The sequence below is a fragment of the Trachemys scripta genome, chromosome 5, assembly GCF_013100865.1.
Source record: "Trachemys scripta elegans isolate TJP31775 chromosome 5, CAS_Tse_1.0, whole genome shotgun sequence".
NCBI lineage: Eukaryota > Metazoa > Chordata > Testudines > Emydidae > Trachemys > Trachemys scripta.
In genome coordinates, this window is record NC_048302.1 from 51,248,415 (window position 1) to 51,270,449 (window position 22,035).

General features: G+C 43.2%; 1 protein-coding gene across 1 annotated transcript in view; it reads right to left on the bottom strand.

The window, feature by feature from the left end:
- Nucleotides 1–10,036, bottom strand: part of RNF150 (ring finger protein 150) — a 214,931-nt gene extending 204,895 nt beyond the window's left edge. The window contains exon 1 of the mRNA XM_034772760.1: nt 9,098–10,036. Coding sequence (XP_034628651.1) covers nt 9,098–9,557 — 460 coding nt within the window. The 5' untranslated portion in view covers nt 9,558–10,036. The remainder of the gene's footprint in view (nt 1–9,097) is intronic.
- Nucleotides 10,037–22,035: the final 11,999 nt, after the last annotated feature.

Consider the following 22,035-nt stretch of genomic DNA (forward strand, 5'->3'; position numbering starts at 1 on the left):
GAAAGATGTCGCTGTCATGGAAACAGACTATAATGGAGCAAGAAACATGGCAATAAACAGATGGAGGTGGAAAGATGGGGTTGCCTCATGTTTCACACTGAAGAGAGCACCTAATAAAATAATATCCCGAAGGCGGAGGATAATACTTTAAGCTAAATATAGGGTCCAGGAAGAACTCAACAGAAAATTTTCCAATTGAATATCCCCCCCCCCCAATCAGAAAATGCAGATTGTCAAAAGCCAAACATTTCACAGAAACATGTTGATTTCAATAAAATTTCACCTTTAAAGAATTTTTTATAAGGTTGAAACAATGTTTTGAAATGGAATAGTTTGATTTTCTGTTTCAAAATGACATTTCAATCAAGCTAACTGATTTTATCAAAAATATTTAACCTGAAATTAATTTTATTTCAGAATTTTCTTTCATGGAGTATTTTGAAAGCTTTTGGTTTTGTTCTGTTTCACAATAGAATTTGTTTTGAAATAGTACATTTTTCCACTAAATGAAAAATCTGGTTCCCACCCAGCAACAGTTCCAGAGTGATCATAACCCATTTTATTTCTTCTGTTTTACGCAATTTGCCTTATTAAGCCCCCAATCTCCCCTGAAATTGCACAACACAGTGATTTTGTTGGATCTTTGTACCCTACTTCATTTTTCCCACTGCCTGTATCTGCCAAGAGCATTCATATGTGGATGTTACCACAATGAAATATTATTCCTACACACATTACTTCTGCCTTATTTGCCTCTTACTTTTAATATCTATTGTTTCAGTATCATCCAGGTGTATATATAGACTGTAACTGGCTCTGAAGAGTCCTGCGATATTTTTTATATAGCATCTTCTATAGAAAAGTAAGCTGTAAAAGCACTAGACTATATACTTTAAGGAACAATCCTGCATTAGCAAAGGGACAGATTACATGAACTAATGGGTCTTTCCTACGATTCAGTGATTTTATTGTACCCCTCCTTCTATACCAAATAAGCAGCCAAGTACCCAGCACTTGGATACAGCTGAGAGGTCAGAAATAAGCCTTGTCTGAAATGAATACTGTTTCTGTGCAGGTAAGTGGAAGGTATTGGAATGTGGAAAAGCATTAAACAGGGCTTCCCTCATAATGAATCTTCACAAGGCTGGCTCAGGGTATAAGGAGATAGAGGTCATTTGAAACTCAGGCTTCTTGCATGACAATGCACTACATTGTCTGGCAAACCAACTGGGCAAAATAATGGACTCATTCAGTCCTTTTGTGACATATGAAAAGGGTGTCCCTTTTCTATTATAAGGAAAGCAAACCCCCCCCCCCCCCCAAGAGCCAACTTTTACACAGCTTCATTTTTGTTTCTTCCGTTAAAGCATTCCAGTGGTAACACACGGAGATGTACTGCAAATGGGAGGGGGTGGGGGGGCCACTGCAGACATATATCTGCATGAGTTAATGAGCTGCATCTGTGTTAACACAATAGTGACAGACTGCATTGCCATAATATCATAACATCTCTAATTAGCAAATATCATTTTAATGCCAAAATACCAATGGGACTAGAACAAACAAACAATAATGAACTACTGCTGTAATTGTCAGTCATCCTCTCAAGGCCAGTATACCAAAATGGAGTACAAGATTAATGACAAGAGGTTAGAACAAATGCTAATGTAGTTTCATTTAAAAGGAAGGGATTTCTCTTGGCTGATATATATAATACACAGAACCTAGCGACTGTGCAAGTACGATTCTGAACAACAGCTAGCACAGTGCCTCAGATAACGGGAGCGTGAAAAGGAGGAAAGAAGTCAATCAGTTAGTAAAATTTGGTCAATAAAAGTTACAAACTATACCTCAGTGAACCTACTGCTTTAATGAACTGACCAGATGCTCTCTCCAGGCCCAATCCAAAGCCCATTGATCTCAGTGGGAATCTTCTCATTGAGTTCAATGGGTTTTGGATCAGGTGCTCACAACATAAGTGTAAGATAAAAGATTCAAATTAAAATGAGAAGTTTTCAATAAACCAGAAAAAAATCAATTTTCTTGGGAAATTCCTGGAGGATAGGTCCATCAATGGCTATTAGCCAGGATGGGCAGGGATGGTGTCCCTAGCCTCTGTTTGCAAGAAGCTGGGAATGGGTGATGGGATGGATCACTTGATGATTACCTGTTCTGTTCATTCCCTCTGGGGCACCTGGCATTGGCCACTGACGGAAGACCGGATACTTGGCTAGATGGATCTTTGGTCTGACCCAGTATGGCCGTTCTTACGGAAAAACTGGGAAAAATGTTTGAGCAACTGGGAGCAATGAATTTTATCCATAGGGGGCCGAGGATGCAGTAGATTAAAGGAGTATTTTTTTCACCGAGAACATAGAGTAGTGATTAAAGTTAGTTTGGTGTTCTCTTCCTAGTCTTCATTGTCAAAACTCATCCCTGTTCTAAACCCTTTGAGTTACACAAAGATGAATTTGGCACTAGCTGTCTACATCACAAAGACACCTCACAATTAGACATAACTGACAGTCTCTGCTAAAGAGAAACCCAAAACTGGAATACTAGCAGAGTTGTAAGTCAGGAGTGAGGTTCACTGGTAGAACTGAGTAGGAAAGGTTGTACAGTGCCTATTTGCACTACGCTTAGCTCAAGCCAGGCATTATGGACCCCACTTTTAGTGCTCATTAAAAGTATTTTCTAATGTCCCTAAGTGACTTAGGAGCACAATTCCCACAGAAAGCCAATGGAACTTATCCCCCCTAACTCAGGCGCTTTTGAAAATCCAACCCTCAACATTTTATATATATTTAATGTGACTATTCTCACAAATAATTGTACTGAGTTCAATAGACTATCTAAAATCCAGACCCAAAACACATGGAGCATAAATAACTATCTTACTGCAATGTTTAAGGTCAGTTGTAAAGATAACAAATACAAATAAATACAATATTGAATTAAATCTCAAACTCAGTAAAGGAATACATTTTCAACTGCAGTCTCTCTGTTTGTGTCCCCTGAAATAGGTCCATAAATGTCTGCACTCACAAAAAATGTGCATGCCATTATCTGAACGTGAAAATGGGCATTTGTGCATACAAATCAGGTAGTTGGGATATCACTTAATTGGCATGCAGGAATGGATATTTGCACCAAAGATGCACATGATTTTTTTTTTTTTTTTTTTGAACAGGCATCAGAGACTGTGGCTAAAGCTGGCTGAAAATTTGATCCTACACACAGTATACATTATTATATGTGCTGAATATATTTTACTTTGATGGTTTAAGCACAGCCTTCATAGGAGTTAAACATGGTTTGCGTGTTTGATTCTGTTTTTTTAAATAATAAATACAAATAACCTTCTCTTCAGCATTCACTGCATCTAAAGACAAGAAAATTCTGTTTATAGTAAGAAGACTGAGAATTTCAAATACTTATTCCAGGCTTTTAACTACAGTATTCAGAAAAATATTCACAAAAATTCTTTGACATATGGTATACCGAGCCATGGTTTTCCCTGTTAGTATGCTAATGATAGTACAAAAGGTATTTTTGTATATACTCTAATCCAAATACTACTTTTGTTCTACAGAGCATGTATGTGAATTCTAATTTGCATATCGGTGCAAGCCCTAAAATTTAGTTTTAATACAATACATTATAGGTGGAAGCAGGAGAAAGTGTATTACTAGTCCAAAATAACTCAACCTGTATGTTCTAAAAACATGTTAAAAGAAATAGCTGGGTAGAGACCTTGATAGAGTGTGGGACAGAAGCACTTTTGCTTCCAAAGAGTGATCTAGAAAAAATGACTCCAGAACAGAAGACCAGAGATTACATCTTGCCTCCATTGAAGTCACTACCAGTTTTGCTATTGACTTCAATGGAACAAGGATTTCACCCAGGTTCTTAATGAAAATAATCATAATACTCTGCTTTTATTACAAGACAGAATATTTTCGACAATCATTACTAACACATGACTGCCATTTCAAAAATCCAAAAAGCACTTCCTTCTTATTGAGAGTTGGATGTCGCTTTCCACTTACAACATGCCACTACAAATTAGTGATGACATGTACCGTAAATGCAGAATACAGTGGAATTCAGACTACTTGACTCATGTACTGTATATGTGCTGTTCAGAACAATTACAACATTCTAAATAAAGGTGGTGATTGGATCAAAATTTGTGAGGCATTCAAATGTAATATCACAATGTTGATGGCACCAGAGAACCCATTGTGACATTTGTTCAATACTGTGAATTATGCTGATTTCAGTTGGATTTATTTTATTCATACTAGGTATAGAATATGAATTATCTATATAGACTGCCATATATTATAATATTTTATTAAAATTATGCACAGCAGCTAGCTACTTTTCAAACCTAAACAACCTCTATTTCGTTTTAAATGGGGGGCGGGGCAGACACTCAAAGGCCTAGTTGACATTATGGATTATCATCCTGGAAAAATCTCTTTTAATTAACACATTTTTTCATACAAGTTCATTATTTAGAAGTGATAAACGCTTCTGAACCTAGCAGAAATTCTAAAAATTGCTCTCCCATGATTAAAAAAACCTATTTAAATGAAAAGTAAGCACATTCCAGCTAATATCTTCTATACTGACCTTCAGACCAATATAAATTAAAAGAATTAAAATCATGATTTACAACGCAAATACTGAGAGTCTCACTAGCACCAGTACTGACATTTTTTCAAGAAAGTTTGTATTTCCGCAAGTAAACATGAAAAAGCTACCTTGTTTCTCTGAGGTTTGGTTTATGGACATGTAGCCAATGACCCAAGAACATATGAACGAAATTCAAATTACATTTTAATACAGGTTAAAAATCTTGAGATTTACACATCAAAAGGTACTAAAAGCTCATCACCACCTGTGTCTTTCAGATTCTAGAGATGGGCACAAAACAAAACCCCAAAGCTACATTCCAATCAGAATTTGTAGCTCAACCTAATCGTTAAGGGCCAAACCTAAACACTCTTTAGGTCTGGGAAAATTCAGATTTGGATGCAAATTTTGAACACGCAAGTTCAAGATGGTTTGAATTTAGGGTTTTGGTTTGGCCCTTTATAAGCTCTATGAAGTTTGGGTCTGGAATTTTGAACCCCTCTTTTTTAAAAACAAATACCAAATGTTAAGGGTAAATTAAAAAGAGATCAAGTAGGTTTGCACGAGTATTACCAATTTTGTGAATACACAGAGGACTTCACTCTCCAGGCCTATCAATCTGGCACTTTTCATTAACTACATTTACTTGAAAAATATAAGAAATATAAGAACAAGCATTAACTTGACACCTTTTGCTAAAATATGTACCTATCTTTCGCTAAACAGCGTTTTAAGTTTTGTCCCTCATTTCTAAGTATCAGCCACATATCAGGAAATAAAAAATCAGCAGCATGTCTTTCTGCACATTTCACTGGAATTAAAGTTGCCATGCCTGTGGTGTTCACTTGGTGCCTGATCCAAAGCCTACTGACGTCAGTGGGAAGACTTCCAAAGCTCAATGAAGTCACATTGAAGTCAGTGGATCAGGCCTGTGACAGTGAGGATTTCGATATAGAGTTTGAATTCAAGGCAAATCTAAACTTTTGTCTGGAGCACTAAAAAACTTTCAGATACAAGTCTCAGGGTTTATGGAATTAGGTGTTGAATATGAAACCAGAGCCTATCATGGAGCTGTTTTCTTTCAAAGCACCTCTCTTACATACCAGAATGACCTTAACAACTATGAGTTCAAATCGGTTAGAAACTGCAAAAAGATATCAGAGAGAACTATCACCTTGAATTACAGAAGAGAAGGCAGGCACAGTAGACACACAGTCACTCAGTGGAAGAGGACATCAGTATGCACAGGCAGCAGCACATACTTTTCATGTCAACAGGTTAGAGGGAGAGAAGATAGAGAGTTTTGGGTTGGGGGGGAAAGTTGAGAGATAATAGGGTAAAATGGTTGGGAGAAGAGGAAGTGATGTGGGGTTGGGAGATGGGGAAATAAGAGACAGTGGAATGGAGAATAGATAGGAAGAAATGACCGGGGGGTGGGAGGGGCGTAAGGCAGGAGAGAAGCAGCAAGAAAAACTGATGATAGCAGAGGAAATGAGATAGAAAACAATGGGGGGGAAAAGAAACCAAAACATTCCGGAGAAGAGAATGTGTTAAGAAACCAAAGCTCTTTCTTAGAAGCATTTTCTTGTTAGTGAGGGACAGGAACTACTACATTATACAGCAGGAAATGGTAACAGCTATAAGGAAAGTCAGAATTCACTTGACCTTACATATAAAAACTGCAAAGAACAAGGGTAAAATAAAAGTACAAAAACAAAAAATTGTGTCATTTCTTTTGACTTTTAAAATACTTCCAGGTTGCATTTCAAAACCATCTCTGTTTCCACATTTTTCCATGGCGGAACCTTTTAAATTTTCCCACTATGGGAGTTTAGTGTTTGCAACACACACAACAGATGTGGCTGTCCTGAAAGCCCAATTCAACCTTGCTTTGCACCTTGTGTCAATGACACCAGAGTAAAGTGAGTGTAAAATGCTAACAAGTCAAATTGGTAGCAGTTATGATTTTATAATCTTTTTACACTCACTCACATTGCCTTGGTATATTAATGATTACAGCAGATGCAGGGTATGGATAAATCAGTCCCTGGGTTTCCACTAATTCCTCAGATATCAACTAGGCAGGACCTAGGAAATAGCAAAATATCCCTACAACTATGTTTAAATTATTTTTCTTCTGTTTTAATAGGCCTGGGCCTAAAATACCTCTGTGTTTCAATTGTGCAGAGGACACGGTTTTCCTAAGATAAAAGAGTGTGAACTGTTTTTCAGCATCACAAAACTAAAATGTTCATTGCTTTTTGAGAAAATGTGAAAAAACGAGTTTTGAATTTAATTTGAAAAATAAATTAGCTTCAAGGCCTCAATGGTCCAACTGATCATACTTTATAAGAAATGTTTTTTAAAAGTTTCTGCCATCCCAAACGCTGAAATGAATCACATGGCTGGGTATTCCTGATTAAGAAAATAGCATTTCTAATGGAAATCAATGCAGTGCTTGAAAAGGAGTTTCTGAATAAGCTGCAAAGGTGCCAGGTAACACTAAAGAAGCTGTCCCAATGTTAACTGGTATAATATTAGTATTTTTCTGAAAGCAGAGGGCACAAACAGTAATAAATAATCTTTGTTTCATTCCTTTTGGACTTTAACCTTCAAATTGTTAGAAGATTTTTTTACTTCCACTGTTTCTAAATAAACCACTATTTAGATGAGAAAACAGTTTAGTACAGTCTTCAAAAACAGGCAAGCCATTAATTGATCCAACATGTTGGCAATTTTAAAGAAACTTATTAGACAGGAACAAATGGCGTACCCTATTTTGTGTTGAAATACCGAGCATGACTTTAAGAGTGCTTATATTTCTATATGTCAAGCTTCTATTATGTTGCCTGCTAAATAATATTATTCATAATCTTATAATAATACTTAAAGTAATAGGGAGTAGAACCTAAACAGAAACTAAACCATATGCAGTTTATTGAGAACAGTTTTAAAACTATTAGGAGCTCTAATTTTAAAGCCATGAAAAGTCCTAAGCAATATCAAGATTTTAAAAAAATAAAAACCTTCCTCTGATCCAAACCAACCATCTCAAAAGCATATGAATTTGCTCCAGTAAACAGTTAATCCCTTCATAGAAGACTGAGTGCAATATGTTCAAAATGTTCTGTCCAATAGCTGCACTATTATAATGTTAGTAATGCAAGGAATTCTTTTACCTCTCATCCATCCTGGCTAGCTTATTGCAAAACGTAAAAATGTAATTAAAATATCCATGCTTTGTAACCTAATCATGTTCCAATTTACCCCCAACAACACTAAACTGGCACGAAAGAGCTGGGTATGATTAGTTACTGGATGCAAACCAGAGATTCTGCTAATAGGTGGCATTTTAGTCTGCATGGCATATGTTCTTGGCATAAGAGACTAGTGGCCCCTGGCAGAAGACTTTGTCCCTAAAAATAAATCTGATTAGCTGATCTTTAAAACAACAATTTCAAAACAAACATTTTTATAAAAACAATGTTTTCATTATATAGCAAACCCTGTGTTTGTTCTGGCTTTGCTGTTATTTCTGATGGCTATGTTTATGTTCACTCTCTCACGGCACAATTTGATTAATTCTTTGAGTCCTGAACACTCATCTCCAGGCATCAAAGGCACACATGGGAAGGATGAGAAACCAAAATTTGAGAGAAATGTCTGCACCTGTATTTCATAAAATCAGATACTCCACAGTGTTTGGTCCCACAGATGAAAATAATTGCAAAAATGATGGTAGACACTGCATTCCCTACTTTGCTGAACCTCCTAGTAATTAAGAAACAATGTAATCCTTCACATCTTGAAGAGCTCAATCTCACCCACAGCCCCTGCCTGACATGGGCCACCGGATCTTAATGATCCAACAAAATGCTTACAGCTGCCTAACTGCCCTCTAAAGGGACCACAGGTCCCATAAAATCCACAAAAGTAGCCAAAACTTCACAGCTTTCGAACTTTTCCACCAGATTGAATGTTATTATTTATCGGTCTTGGCAACCTGTCAATTTCTCTCCATGGCAGCAGTCAGACGAGTATTTACAACCTGTAAAGGTTCCCAGAAAAACACTTATCTTCTGTGCAGAAATGAAACAGCTAACTTCTGGCAAGGATAACTGATATACAAACTGACCAAGAGGGTCCGTCCAGCCCATCCCAGCTATCAGCTCAGCCCAGATATTTGGGGAAGGGAATGTCCCCCACTTCCCCAGCTCCACAAAGCACCACACTCCCAGACTGGTGAGCGAAGCTGGCTATAACAGCACAAGCAGGCTACCAGGTACCAGCAGGTATGGTCCCTGTTAACGAGCAGGGTGAACGAAGGGGTCAAACTGGCCTTAAAAGTGTCCGACTGCGGGCAGCGTATCCAGCGAGCAGGGATTTCTGCGGGCAGACCTTAGGGGCTCCAAGTGAGGAGAGGCGGCTCCTCTCCTCCCGCCCCGCTCCCACTCACCTGCATGCGGCATGGTGATGGTCTCGTTGGCGTTGCTGGAGCCCACGTTGAAGATCACCACGGCAGAGGCGTTCTGGGCGGCGGCGTGCCTGATCTTATCCTTGTACGTGCAGTTGCCCTTGGGGATCAGCGCGACCCAGCTCTTGCCCTGGCCCGGGGCGGCGAACCGGGTGTGGGGGTCGCAGGCCAGCCGGTCGTGGGCGGAGGCAGTCATCACCACCTGGCCCCGGGCATCCTGCTTGGGCGAGTGCTCCCCGTAGCGCCCGCACTCTGTCTTCTCGCTGCGCAGCTCCAGGCTGCCGGCCGCCGGCTCGGCGTAGGTGATGTTCACGAAGGCCGTGTACCATTCCTCTTTCTCGGCCACCGTGAAGTCCAGGCAGAGCAGATGCACGAAGCAGAAGGAGAGCAGCCATGTTGAGAGGGCCAGGCTGCGGCACGCCTGGATCAGAGACATTGCCATCCTTCCTCGGCCTCCCCCCTCGCCTCCGGCCCGGCTGCGTGTGCGAGCGGGCACCGGAGCCTGCTCTGGGCTAGGCGGCGGCTGCTCCGGCTGCTGGGATCCGGCCGTGCGAGGCACGGGAGGGGGGTGGGAGCTGGCTGGGTAACCTCAGCTGTAATGCATTTCACTGGGGGCTTTTCTGTGCCTCTTAGCGCCTTGCTCCGTAGCTCTCTCCCCCACGTCTCCCTTTCTACCCCTCCCCCTCGGGCTCCTTCCTGGCTTTGCGGTCGCTTCCCTTTCCCTACAGGGGCAGGGGGTGGTTGCACACACTGCAAGGGAGCTTGTGGGACCCCCTTCAAAAGGGAGCTCTGGCTGGCTGAGGAGGCGTTCTTGCTATAGGCAGCTGGGGGGGGCTGCTTCTCGCCCTCCCCCGCTCCACCCCCTCGCCGGGTAGCTGTGCAGGCGGCTCGCCAGAGGAGATGCTGGCTCTGGAGGGAGCGGGGGTAGGGGAGGCGCGTGCAGGAGGGGCTTTGGTGTGATGTCAGGAGCTCTTGCGGCTGTGCTTTAACGGCGCTCAGCCTTGGAGGGGCAGCAGCGACACCTGCTGGGAGACAGGCGGGACAGCGGCAGAACCAGGCTGTGAGCCGGTGGAGGGGAAGATACCAGACTCTAGAGCACTGGCTTTCAAGCTGTGGTCTGCGGACCCCTGCAAGGGGAAGGGGGAAAGGACTATGTCTAAGCCAGGGTCTGTGAAAGGTTGTTACCCTAGAGCAGGGATTCTCAAACTGGTGGTTGTGACCCTTCAGGGGTCACAAGATTATATGGGGGGTCGCAAGCTGTTAGCCTCCACCCCAAACCCAGCTTTGCCTCCAGCATTTATAATGGTATTAAATATATAAAAATGTGTTTTTAATTTATACAGGAGGTCACACTCAGAGGCTTTCTGTGTGAAAGGGGTCACCAGTACAAAAGTTTTAGAACCCCTGCCCTAGAGCAGTAGCTTTCAGCCTGTTGCCTGTGGAGGGGGAGAGGGGTGTGTGCACAAAGACTGTCTAAGATTTCCAAAGGAGTGTGCACCTTCCTTTGAAATTTTTAGGGGTCCACCAATGGCAAAGGTTGAAAACCACTCTACCGAACAGTCTGAGAGAAAATTGAAGGTTAGGATTAGGGACTTTAAAATCACCTTTGGGACCCTGCTATTTTAATTAATTTACTTGGTTTCCTGCCTGCTACCGCTGAGAATTTTTCTCTATTGGCAAATTATCCGTAACTACCCTCAATGGGATCACTGTCCTCTTCCTCTGAAGCATCTGCTACTAGCCCCTGCCAGAGACAGCGCACTGGAGTGGATGGCCCACCGCTCTGACCTGTTATAACAGTTCTGATGTTCCTAAGAAAAGAAAGCAATAAAGGACAGTTCTCCATTGAATTTCTGTGTTACAGACCCATATAATAACAATAAATGTGTGTGCTATGCTATTAAATGAGAGAAGCATTTGTGTGTATGTATATTTATAGTGAGGTGTGTGTATGCGTACATTAGGAAACAAACATTCTGTTTCACAACAGATGTGCACAATAAACAGCTTTAAACACAAAAACAAGTAGGTCAACTATTGCCACAAATATAAAGAATGTTTAATGTGAAACTTAAAAAAAAAACAATAGAACTGAGGCAACATCTATTAAAAGAGATGAGTCAAGCATAAAGAGCAGGGCAAAAAAGGAATGGGTAAAATCCTGGAGCTGCTGCAGTCCATGTTTTGGAACTTTGATTCTTTATTATGTATAATAATTGGAATTAAAATACTCGCAGGGAGTAAGTATGTGGTTAATATTCTAATCTCTTTCACGCCAATATGAAAAGAGTGTTAAACCACAACTGAGTCATTCTGTATCTACTCAAATACAAACAAGATCAGAATCTGTTGCATATAAGGAGAAAAAGTTATACTTTGCAATGGCCATTTATTCTTTATTGTAAACAGATAGTTGACGTGATGAATATATATGGTCTGTTTTAATCTTCTTGTGGATAAACTCTGCTGTTGCCCTTTGACTTACATGGGACTTCTGCATGTAAACTGAAGGCAGTATTTGACTTTTAAGTTATGTTGCTACATAGTTATGTTCAATGTGGGCAGAGGATAAAGCCTACCAGTAGCATATCTGTGGTGCTTCCAAAGGGCTGATTTCCTAAAATGGAGAAGAGTATGATGAAAAGTGGAATAAAAATTGGGAGTTGTTTAAGAAGAATCATAGAACTGGAAGGGACCTTGAGAGGTCATCTAGTCCAGTGGTTCTCAAAACTTGGGCCGCCGCTTGTTCAGGGAAAGTCCCTGGCAGGCCGGGCCGGTTTGTTTACCTGCCGCGTCCACAGGTACGACCGATTGCGGCTCCCACTGGCCGTGGTTCGCTGCTCCAGGCCGATGGGGGCTGCAGGAAGGGCGGCCAGTATGCCCCTCGGCCTGCCTTGCTTCCTGCAGCCCCCATTGGTCTGGAACGGCGAACTGCAGCCAGTGGGAGCCGCGATCAGCCGAACCTGCGGACGCGGCAGGTAAACAAAGCGGCCCGGCCCGCCAGGGGCTTTCCCCGATCAAGCGGCGGCCCTAGTTTGAGATCCACTGCTCTACTCAAGGCAGGACTAAGTATTATTTAGACCATCCCTGACAGCTGTTTGTCCAACCTGCTCTTAAAAATCCCCAATTATGGAGATTCCACAACTTTCCTAGGCAATTTATTCCAGTGCTTAACCACTCTGACAATTAGGAAGTTTTTCCTACTGTCCAATCTAAATTGCCTTTTATTAGATGGCCAAAAATCCATAATCAAGTAACAGAACAATTTTGGGTAGAAGCCCATCATGGTTCAGTATGGAAGTGAAGGCACTAATTGGGGGGAAAGGATATAACATAGAAAATGGGGAGGTATATACCAACCAATATATTAAAAGTTATGAAGAACAGAAAATTGATAAGGGAAGCTAAATACATCAGTGGAAAAATCCAGACCTGGCAGAGCTAAGCACAAGAAGACCGAGATTTTAAAAGTATATTTGTAAGGATTACTTTTGTTCCTATGGTATAGGCCCCCTTACTAGATCTAGATAGTAAGAATGTTAGTAATGATGCAGAAAAGGCAAAATGTGGATGATGAAGTATTTTCCCGCTCATTAATAACTAAAGAGGATGTTAAACAGCGACTATGGATAAACATTTTTAAACCAAAAGGTCCAGACCAAGAATCCTAAAAGAGTTGGCTGAGGAGATCACTAATCCTTTGACTTTAATTTTTTAATAAATCTTGGATTACCAGGAAAATTTCAGAAGACAGAGTATGCTAGTGTTATGCCAATATTCAAGAAAGGGTAAGTGGGATGAGCCATGTAATTACAGGTTGTCTAGTCCTTAAAAAAAAAAAATCATGGAAAAGAATAAGAGGATGGGAATATACTTAGTGCCAGTCAACATGATTTTATAGAAAATAGGTCTTGTACAAAATTTCATTTTTTGGTGAGATTACAATTTTGGTTGATGAAAGTAACTGCATAACTAATTTACTTAAACTTCTGTAAGGGAGTTTCCTTTGTACCACATGACAGTCACTACAAATTTCACATTATACAATATCAATAAAGCCAACAGATTAATAACTAGCTAAGATTAATAAACACTTCATACAGCAGTGGTGTTCAATTCTATTTTTGAGGGGCCAGATAAAGCAATGTTCAAATCTTGGAGAAGCAAAGAGCTGTTCAGGTGTTTGCTCCCTAGAGAAAGCACACAAGTTCTTCACCCATCTGACAGGGATTGGCAACTGATGGCATGCATGCCAGAGATTGTACGTCAACTGGTTTTTGAATGGCACACAGACTGATAGTCCCATCAGGGGCAAGTTTTGGGATGCACTTCAGTATATTTTTCCTCTGATTACCATCATGCCATGTACAGTTAAAGTCTGTTTATCTGAATTTCAATTTACCCAAAATCCTGATTATCCAGATGAACAGTATGTCCCCCATGCTCATTGCGTAATCAGCATTTTCTGTCCCAAGGGAAGAGAGAGGGAGGGGAGTAGCTGCAGGAGACAGGAGCCTCCTTAGTGCTGCTTGAGTGCAGGGAGCTGGGAGGAAGAGAGGACAGTGGGGGAATTGGGGGAGATCCAGAGTAGCACGGGGGCTACTCCACCCAGATCCTGTCCCATTCTTGCCTCCCCTGACTCCTGCTCCCAGCTGGAGAATCTGTTGTAAGGACAGCCCTGTTACTTGGCTCCATCTCCATCCATGGACAGCCCTGCTACTCAGCTCTAGCTCTGCCCTCAGCTTTTGGTAACAGACCAGGGATGGTCCTACTACTCAGCTCTGGCTGAGCCCATGGCTCCCAGCAGCTCCAGCTCCTGCACTCCCCTGGTGGTCCTGGCTGCAGTGGTTCCACCCTTACATGCATCTCAGCACCACTACTCCACCCAGGCCAGCAACTGCCAGCTCAGAGGATGCTCTGCAGCCAGGGAAGGAAAGAGGCAACCTGGCAGAAGGCTCAGTGACTGGAGGCACCTGTTGGCCATTTTGTTATGCCTACCAGGCATCAGCAGTTCCCCTTCCTGCTGGGGGCCCTGCTATCCGGCTCCAGCTTGCCCCAGGTCCCTCCAGCCAGTGGGGATGCTGCAGTCAGGACCATCAGGGGAGTGTGGGACAAGAGCCATTGAGAGCCCAGAAAAGAGCTGGATCTCCCAGCAGGATGGAACAGCTAAAACCCAGTGGCCCAAATGGAAGGCCCTACCAGGCTGGATCTGGCCCATGGGCCATTAATTGAAGAATATTGTTACACAGCATTGGTGAAAATGATACTGGAATACTTTGTCCAATTCTATTGTTCACATTTTAAAAAGGCTGTTGAAAAATGAAGGAGGGTGCAGAGAACAGCCACACAAAAAAATTCCGGCATCAGAGAAAATGCTCTACAGTGAAAGACTTCAGGAGCTTAATCAGGAATTTGTTTAATCAGAAATACGTTTGAGACATGAGTTGATTATAGGGTATACTTGAAATTACTTTTTTTTCTTCTTCTGTGAAGTTAACAAGTACTAAAAGGCTCTTTAATCTAGCAGAGAAAGGAACAACAAGAAACAGTGGTTGAAAGCTAGAACCAGACACTTCAAGTTAGGGAAAAGGCACTTTTTTTCTTTTTTAAACCCAAACATTCAGGGTTATTAACCATTGGAACACACTATCAAGAGAAGTGGTGAATTCTCCATCTTTTGGAGTCTTTTAAATCAAGAGTAGATGCCTTTCTGGAAGACATGCTTTAGTCAAACAAGACTCGATACAGAAGTAACTGGGTCAAGTTATTTGGTCTATATTATATACCAGGTCAGACTAGATCTAATGGCCCATTCTTTCCTCAAAAATATGTCAATCTAGGAGTAAAGACAGCAAGACTTGTTTATTCCCAGTACCTTACTTTAAAATAAATAATTATGAATTTGACCTACTGTAATTTAATGTTGAATAATAGAGAAGTGAAAATGTACAGCAGTTCTACTTAACATTTTATTTTTTGTGTTGCCAAGATCATTCGGAACTCTCCTTCTGTCTAGCTCCTTAAAATTCCACTCTTGCTCTGGGATAGGAATATACACCTCTACCCGGATATAATGCGACCCGATAGAATACGAATTTGGATATAACGCGGTAAAGCAGTGCTCTGGGGGGAGGAGGGGGGAAGACTGTGCACTCTGGCGAATCAAAGCAAGTTCAATATAACACGGTTTCACCTATAACATAGTATGATTTTTTGGCTCCTGAGGACAGCGCTATATCGGGGTAGAGGTGTAATACCATTAACTTGACATCCTGCCAGCCTTACCATTCCTCTCAGGCCTGCAAATTATTTTGCCACTAACCTTATCCTACCTTATGCCTCTCCTCCAAAAAAAAAAAACTACTGACCTGTGTTTCACCCACCTCCTCGCAGAAATGAAAAGCAAGTGACTCTTGTCCTGCATGATCAAATGCCACTTTGCTTTGATGTGAATGAATAGCACAGGCTCAGGGCTTATCTATATAGGGGAAAGCCTACAGTAGTTAGTGCAAAGTACTAGCCTACCTATTCCACACCAACTCAGTATATGGATACTAGAAGGGCTTCTGTACAGAGTAGCTTAATGTACTTTGGAAGTGCATTAAGCTACTGTTCACAAAGACACTTTTAGTGAACATTAAGAGTGTTCATCAAGCTAAGCCAGCCAAGGGCACTCTTAATGTTCAGTAAGAGAGTGTCCATACTGGGAGTTAGGGTGTAGTAGACAGTGTGTTTTAAATTCACACACTTTCTTACTGAACGCTAACTTTGCTCGGTAGACAAACTCTCCATTTTATAATGGGGTCCTGAAAACCGGGAATGTCCCTGTTCGCATGGTCTGTACCAGTCATGTTTACACTGTCTGGTACTTTTCTTTTTTATACTCCAGTAGACTTATGGACACCTTAAGGAGTCACTGGCCAGCTGAACTGCTGAAATTGCAGCAGAGCTTTTCATTTATCTGTCCTCAATTCAGCCCTTGAGTGGACACAGTTAATTTGGAACCCTGCAATGTTATTGAATTATTAGTTCAAATTATTCCTTCTAACGTGTATTACTTTGCATTTGTCATCCATGAACTTCACTTGCCACTATGCTGCTAATCCACCTACCTTGTCCAGTTCCTCTGAAGGTCTTCACAGTCTTCTCTGGTCTTGACTAAATTAAACAATTGAGTCATCTGCAAATTTTGCCACATCACTTACCACTTTTTTAACCGTACATCATTGGTACCAATATGTACCATGACTGGGCTCCTCCGTAACACTATCCAGAATTATTATCTGTATAAAGAATTATTCTTAGTACTTTATATTAAGTGTGTGTTTGGACCTCTAGAGATCCTCCCCCCACCAGACTTCTGCGGCAAGAGAAGTGGAGCACTGCTGATTGTGCTGTTCTTTGCATAGGTACCAACATTTAGAAAAGTTTTGCAAGAAAAGACAATTGTCTAAATAAGATGTGGGTCTGGGGACCAGTAGGTCCCCAGCCATTGTAAGGTGCTCTGTGTATTCTGGTGAGTTATAGGACTAAGGGCTTGTCTCCACTACCAGTGGGATTGTCGCTGCGATGATCGATCCACCGGGGGTTGATTTAGCAGGTCTAGTGAACACCTGCTAAATTGACCACCGATTGCTCTCCCGTTGACTCCGGTACCCCACCAGCAGGAGTGAAAGTAACTTAAAGGACTTACTGGAATGCTGGAGCCCTGAGCAGGGGTGTGGCCTCAACTGGAAGAGGCGTGTCCTAAACTGGAAGAGGCGGGGCCTTTCAAGATTTAAAAGGTCCTGGGGGTACGGCTGTGGCTGGGAGCCTCAGAGCCTTTAAATCACCCCGGAGCTACCAGCTGCAGAGGCTGCTAGGAGCCCGGGGGCTCAGGGGCAAATTAAAGGGTATGGTGCTCCGGCTGCGGCGGAGCTCCGGGCCCTTTAAATCACCACGAGAGCCCAGCTGCCAGAGCTCTGATAGGGATTTAAAGGGCCCGGGGCTCCTCACAGTGGCAGGAGCCCTGGGCCCTTTAAATCACCTCCGCGGAAGCCGGTCCAGTCTGGCACGGCATACTGGCTCTTGCTGGTACGCCAGGCCGGACCGGACCGGCTTACTTTCACCTCTGCCCACCAGAATGAGAAGAGTAAGGGGAGTTGACAGGAGAAACTCTCCCGTTGACCCAGCGCGGTGTGGACCTTGTGGTAAGTGACCATGAGAGGATCAAGTTCAGGATCCTGACAAAAAGAAGAAAGGAGAGCAGCAGAATTCGGACCCTGGACTTCAGCAAAGACTGACTCCCTCAGGGAACTGATGGGCAGGATCCCTTGGGAGGCTAATATGAGGGGGAAAGAGTCCAGGAGAGCTGGCTGTATTTTAAAGAAGCCTTATTGAGGGTACAGGAACAAACAATCCTGATGTGCAGAAAGAATAGCAAATATGGCAGGTGACCAGCTTGGCTTAACAGAGAAATCTTTGGTGAGCTTAAATGCAAAAAGGAAGCTTACAAGAAGTGGAAACTTGGACAGATGACTAGGTAGGAGTATAAAAATATTGCTCAAGCATGACGGGGTGTAATCAGGAAGGCCAAAGCACAATTGAAGTTGCAGCTAGCAAGGGATGTGAAGGGTAACAAGAAGGGTTTCTACAGGTATGTTTGCAACAAGAAGAAGGTCAGGAAAAGTGTGGGACCCTTACTAAATGGGGGAGGCAACCTAGTGACAGATGATGTGCATAAAGCTAAGGTATTCAATGTTTGTTTGTTTTTTTTGCCTTAGTCTTCACAGACAAGGTCAGCTCCCAGACTGCTGCATTGGGCAGCACAATATGGGAAGGAGCTGAGCAGCCCTCAATGGTGAAAGAACAGATTAAGGACTATTTAGAAAAAGCTGGACCTGCACAAGTCCATGGGTCCAGATCTAATGCATCCAAGGGTGCTGAGGGAGTTGGCTGATGTGATTGCAGAGCCATTGGCCATTATCTTTGAAAACTCGTGGCGATCAGGGGAGGTCCCAGACTATTGGAAAAAGGCAAATATATAGTGCCCATCTTTAAAAAAGGGAAGAAGGAGAATCTGGGGAGCTAGACCGGTCAACCTCACCTCAGCCCCTGGAAAAATCATGGAGCAGGTCCTCAAGGAATCCATTTTGAATCACTTAAGAAAGAAAAGGAAGGTGATCAAGAACAGTCAGCATGGATTCACCAAGGGCAAGTCATACCTGACCAACCTGATTGCCTTCTATGATGAGATAATTGGCTCTGTGAATATGGGGAAAGTGGTGGAGGTGATGTATCCTGATTTTAGCAAAGCTTTTGATATGGTCACCCACGGTATTCTTGCCAGCAAGTTAAAAAAGTATGGATTGGATGAATGGACTATAAGGTGGATAGAAAGCTGACTAGATCATCAGGCTCAACGAGTAGTGATCAACGACTCAAAGTCTAGTTGGCAGCCAGTATCAAGTGGAGTGCACCAGGGGTCAGTCCTGAGGCTGGTTTGGTTCAATATCTTCATTGATGATCTGAATGATGGGATGGATTGCACCCTCAGCAAGTTCACAGATGACACTAAGATGGGGGTAGAGGTAGATACGCTGGAGGGTAGGGATAGTGTCCGGAGTGACCTAGGCAAATTGAAGGATTGGGCCAAAAGAAATCTCATGAGATTCAACAAGGACAAGGGCAGAGTCCAGCACTTAGGATGGAAGAATCCCATGCACTGTTACATGCTGGGGACTGACTGGCTAAGCAGCAGTTCTGCAGAAAAGGACCTGGGGATTACAGTGGTTGAGAAGCTGGATATGAGTCAACAGTGTGCCCTTGTTGCCAAAAAACTAACAGCATGTTGGGCTGCATTAGCAGCAGGGGCGGCTCTAGTTTTTTGCCGCCCCAAGCACGGCAGTCAGGCGGCTTTTGGCGGCGCGCCTGTGGGAGGTCTGCTGGTCCCGCGGCTTCGGTGTACCTGCCGCCGAATTGCCGCCGAAGCCGTGGGACCGGTGGACCTCCCACAGGCATGCTGCCTGACTGCTGCCCTCGGAGCGAACGGCAGGCTGCCCCCCGCGGCTTGCCGCCCCAGGCATGCGCTTGCTGCGTTGGTGCCTGGAGCCGCCACTGATTAGGGGGCCATTGCCGGCAGATTGAGGGAAGTGATTATTACCCTATATTCAACACTGGTGAGGTGACATCTGGAGTATTGCATCCAGTCTGGGGCCCCCACTACAGAAAGGATGTGGACAAATTGTAGAGTTCAGCGGAGGGAAATGAAAATGATTAGGGGTCTGGGGCACATGACTTATGAGGAGAGGCTGAGGGAACTGGGATTATTTAGTCTGCAGAAGAGAAGAGTGAGAGGGGATTTGATAACAGCCTTCAACTACCTGAAGGGTGATTCCAAAGAGGATGGAGCTAGGCTGTTTTCAGTGGTGGCAGATGACAGAACAAGAAGTAATGGTCTCAAGTTGCAGTGGGGGAGGTCTATGTTGGCTATTAGGAAAAACTACTTCACTAGGGGGATGGTGAACCACTGGAATGGGTTACCTAGGGAGGTGGTGGAATCTCCATCCTTGGAGGTTTTTAAGGCCCAGCTTGACAAAGCCCTGCCTGGGATGATTTAGTTGGGGTTGGTCCTGCTTTGAGTAGGAGGTTGGACTAGATGACCTCCTGAGGTCTCTTCCAACCCTAATCTTCTATGATTCTAACTCTGTCACCTTTTGGAACCACAGACTCATTTGTATATATGCTTGCCTGCCTCAGTGTTGTGATAACTCTCATTTATTTTTTATGGGCAGGTCTACATTACAAATTTAGAGTGTTGTGCTTCTGGTGAAGACACTCTAGGCTGATGAGAGAGAACTCTTGTTGGCTTAATAACTCCACTTCCATGAGAGGTGGAAGCTATGCCGGAGGGAGAAGCTCTCCTGCCAACATAATGCTGTCTACACAAGCGTTCAGGTTGGTATAACTTCATCGCTTGGGGTGTGGACTATTCACTCCCCGAGCAAAGTAGTTATACCAAAGTAATTGTTTAGTGTAGACCAGGGCTAAGTTAATAAATCCTCATATAGTTTACTATAGGATTGGCTACACGCATTGTCTTTGGTGTGAAGTCTATGGTGAAAATCGACCTGGGGTAAGTGAATAATCCTTTGGGACTGGGAGTATCCTGAATATTGTTGTAATTTTTGGTGTAAAATTACCATCTATCACTAAGTCCAGCTTGCCTGGATAGCAAGATAAATTGGAATACCCAAGGGAATTGTCTGTGACTCTATAGTAAGATAGTTCTAGTGCTTCAGGAGTTCACATTTGTTACTGGGTTGGTGAAATCTAATTATAGAACATAGGGCAGAGACCCAAACTGGCTGTGAGGTTGGCACTCATGGTTGTGAGCCACTCCAGACAGCATGATAAACGGGATTACATGGCCATGTTCTTTGCAGGTTTGCAAAATCCATCTTTGCTAGTCACCTTCTGCACCTTCCTGCAGAGATTACAAAGGTTTAAGCATTTTTCTGTGCATATGGACAGTCATTAAAGTTAATTGAAACAGGAGCAGAAGATCTCACCACACCAACTGAGGAAGATGGGGAGCTGGGAGAAGAATTGTGTCCTAAGACAGGGAGAGAATGGGGTGCACTCTCTTGCTCTCTATCTTAGTGCTCTAATCTCTGACAATGGATATGTTGCAGAAATTGATTCCTGTTTGTAACTGGGGTAGAATAGAGGCAGATGTTAAAAGACTGCAAAAATCACACAAAGGGTGAAACAATCCACACTCCCATCTTCATTCAATAGCAATAATATTTCAGGGATTAAAAAAAATTCCATTAAGAATTAATTGTGCAATAAATCTTTTCTAAATACAAGTGACTTTATATTCAGATATTAATATCCATATTACCCTTCCATAGACTTTAATACAGAATCCTGCTCTAGACTTAAATAGGCCTGGTCTACACTAGGCGTTTATGTCGAAGTTAGCGCCGTTACATCGAATTAACCCTGCACCCGTCCACACCGCGAAGGTATTTAGTTCGACATAGAGGTCTCTTTAATTCGACTTCTGTACTCCTCCCCGACGAGGGGAGTAGCGCTAAATTCGACATGGCCATGTCGAATTAGGCTAGGTGTGGATGGAAATCGACGCTAATAGCTCCAGGAGCTATCCCACAGTGCACCACTCTGTTGACGCTCTGGACAGCAGTAAGAGCTCGGATGTTCTGAACTGCCACACAGGAAAAGCCCCGGGAAAATTTGAATTTGAATTCCTTTTCCTGTCTGGCCAGTTTGAATCTCATTTCCTGTCTGGACATCGTGGCGAGCTCAGCAGCACTGGCAACGATGCAGAGCTCTCCAGCACTGATGGCAGTGCAATCTCAGAATAGAAAGAGGGCCCCAGCATGGACTGATCGGGAAGTCTTGGATCTCATCGCTGTGTGGGGCGATGAGTCCGTGCTTTCCGAGCTGCGATCCAAAAGACGGAATGCAAAGATCTATGAGAAGATCTCTAAAGACATGGCAGAGAGAGGATACAGCCGGGATGTAACGCAGTGCCGCGTGAAAATCAAGGAGCTGAGGCAAGGCTACCAGAAGACCAAAGAGGCAAACGGACGCTCCGGATCCCATCCCCAGACATCCCGTTTCTACGAGGCACTGCATTCCATCCTCGGTGCGGCCGCCACCACTACCCCACCACTGACTGTGGACTCTGAGGATGGGATAGTGTCCACGGCCGGATCCTCGCACATGTTACCGGACGGGGAAGATGAGGAAGGAGATGAGGAGGACGAGGCAGTCGACAGCGCTCACAACGCTGATTTCCCCGACAGCCAGGATCTCTTCATCACCCTTACAGAGATCCCCTACCAACCCTCCCCAGCCGTTACCCCGGACACAGAATCTGGTGAAGGATCATCCAGTAAGTGTTGTAAACATCT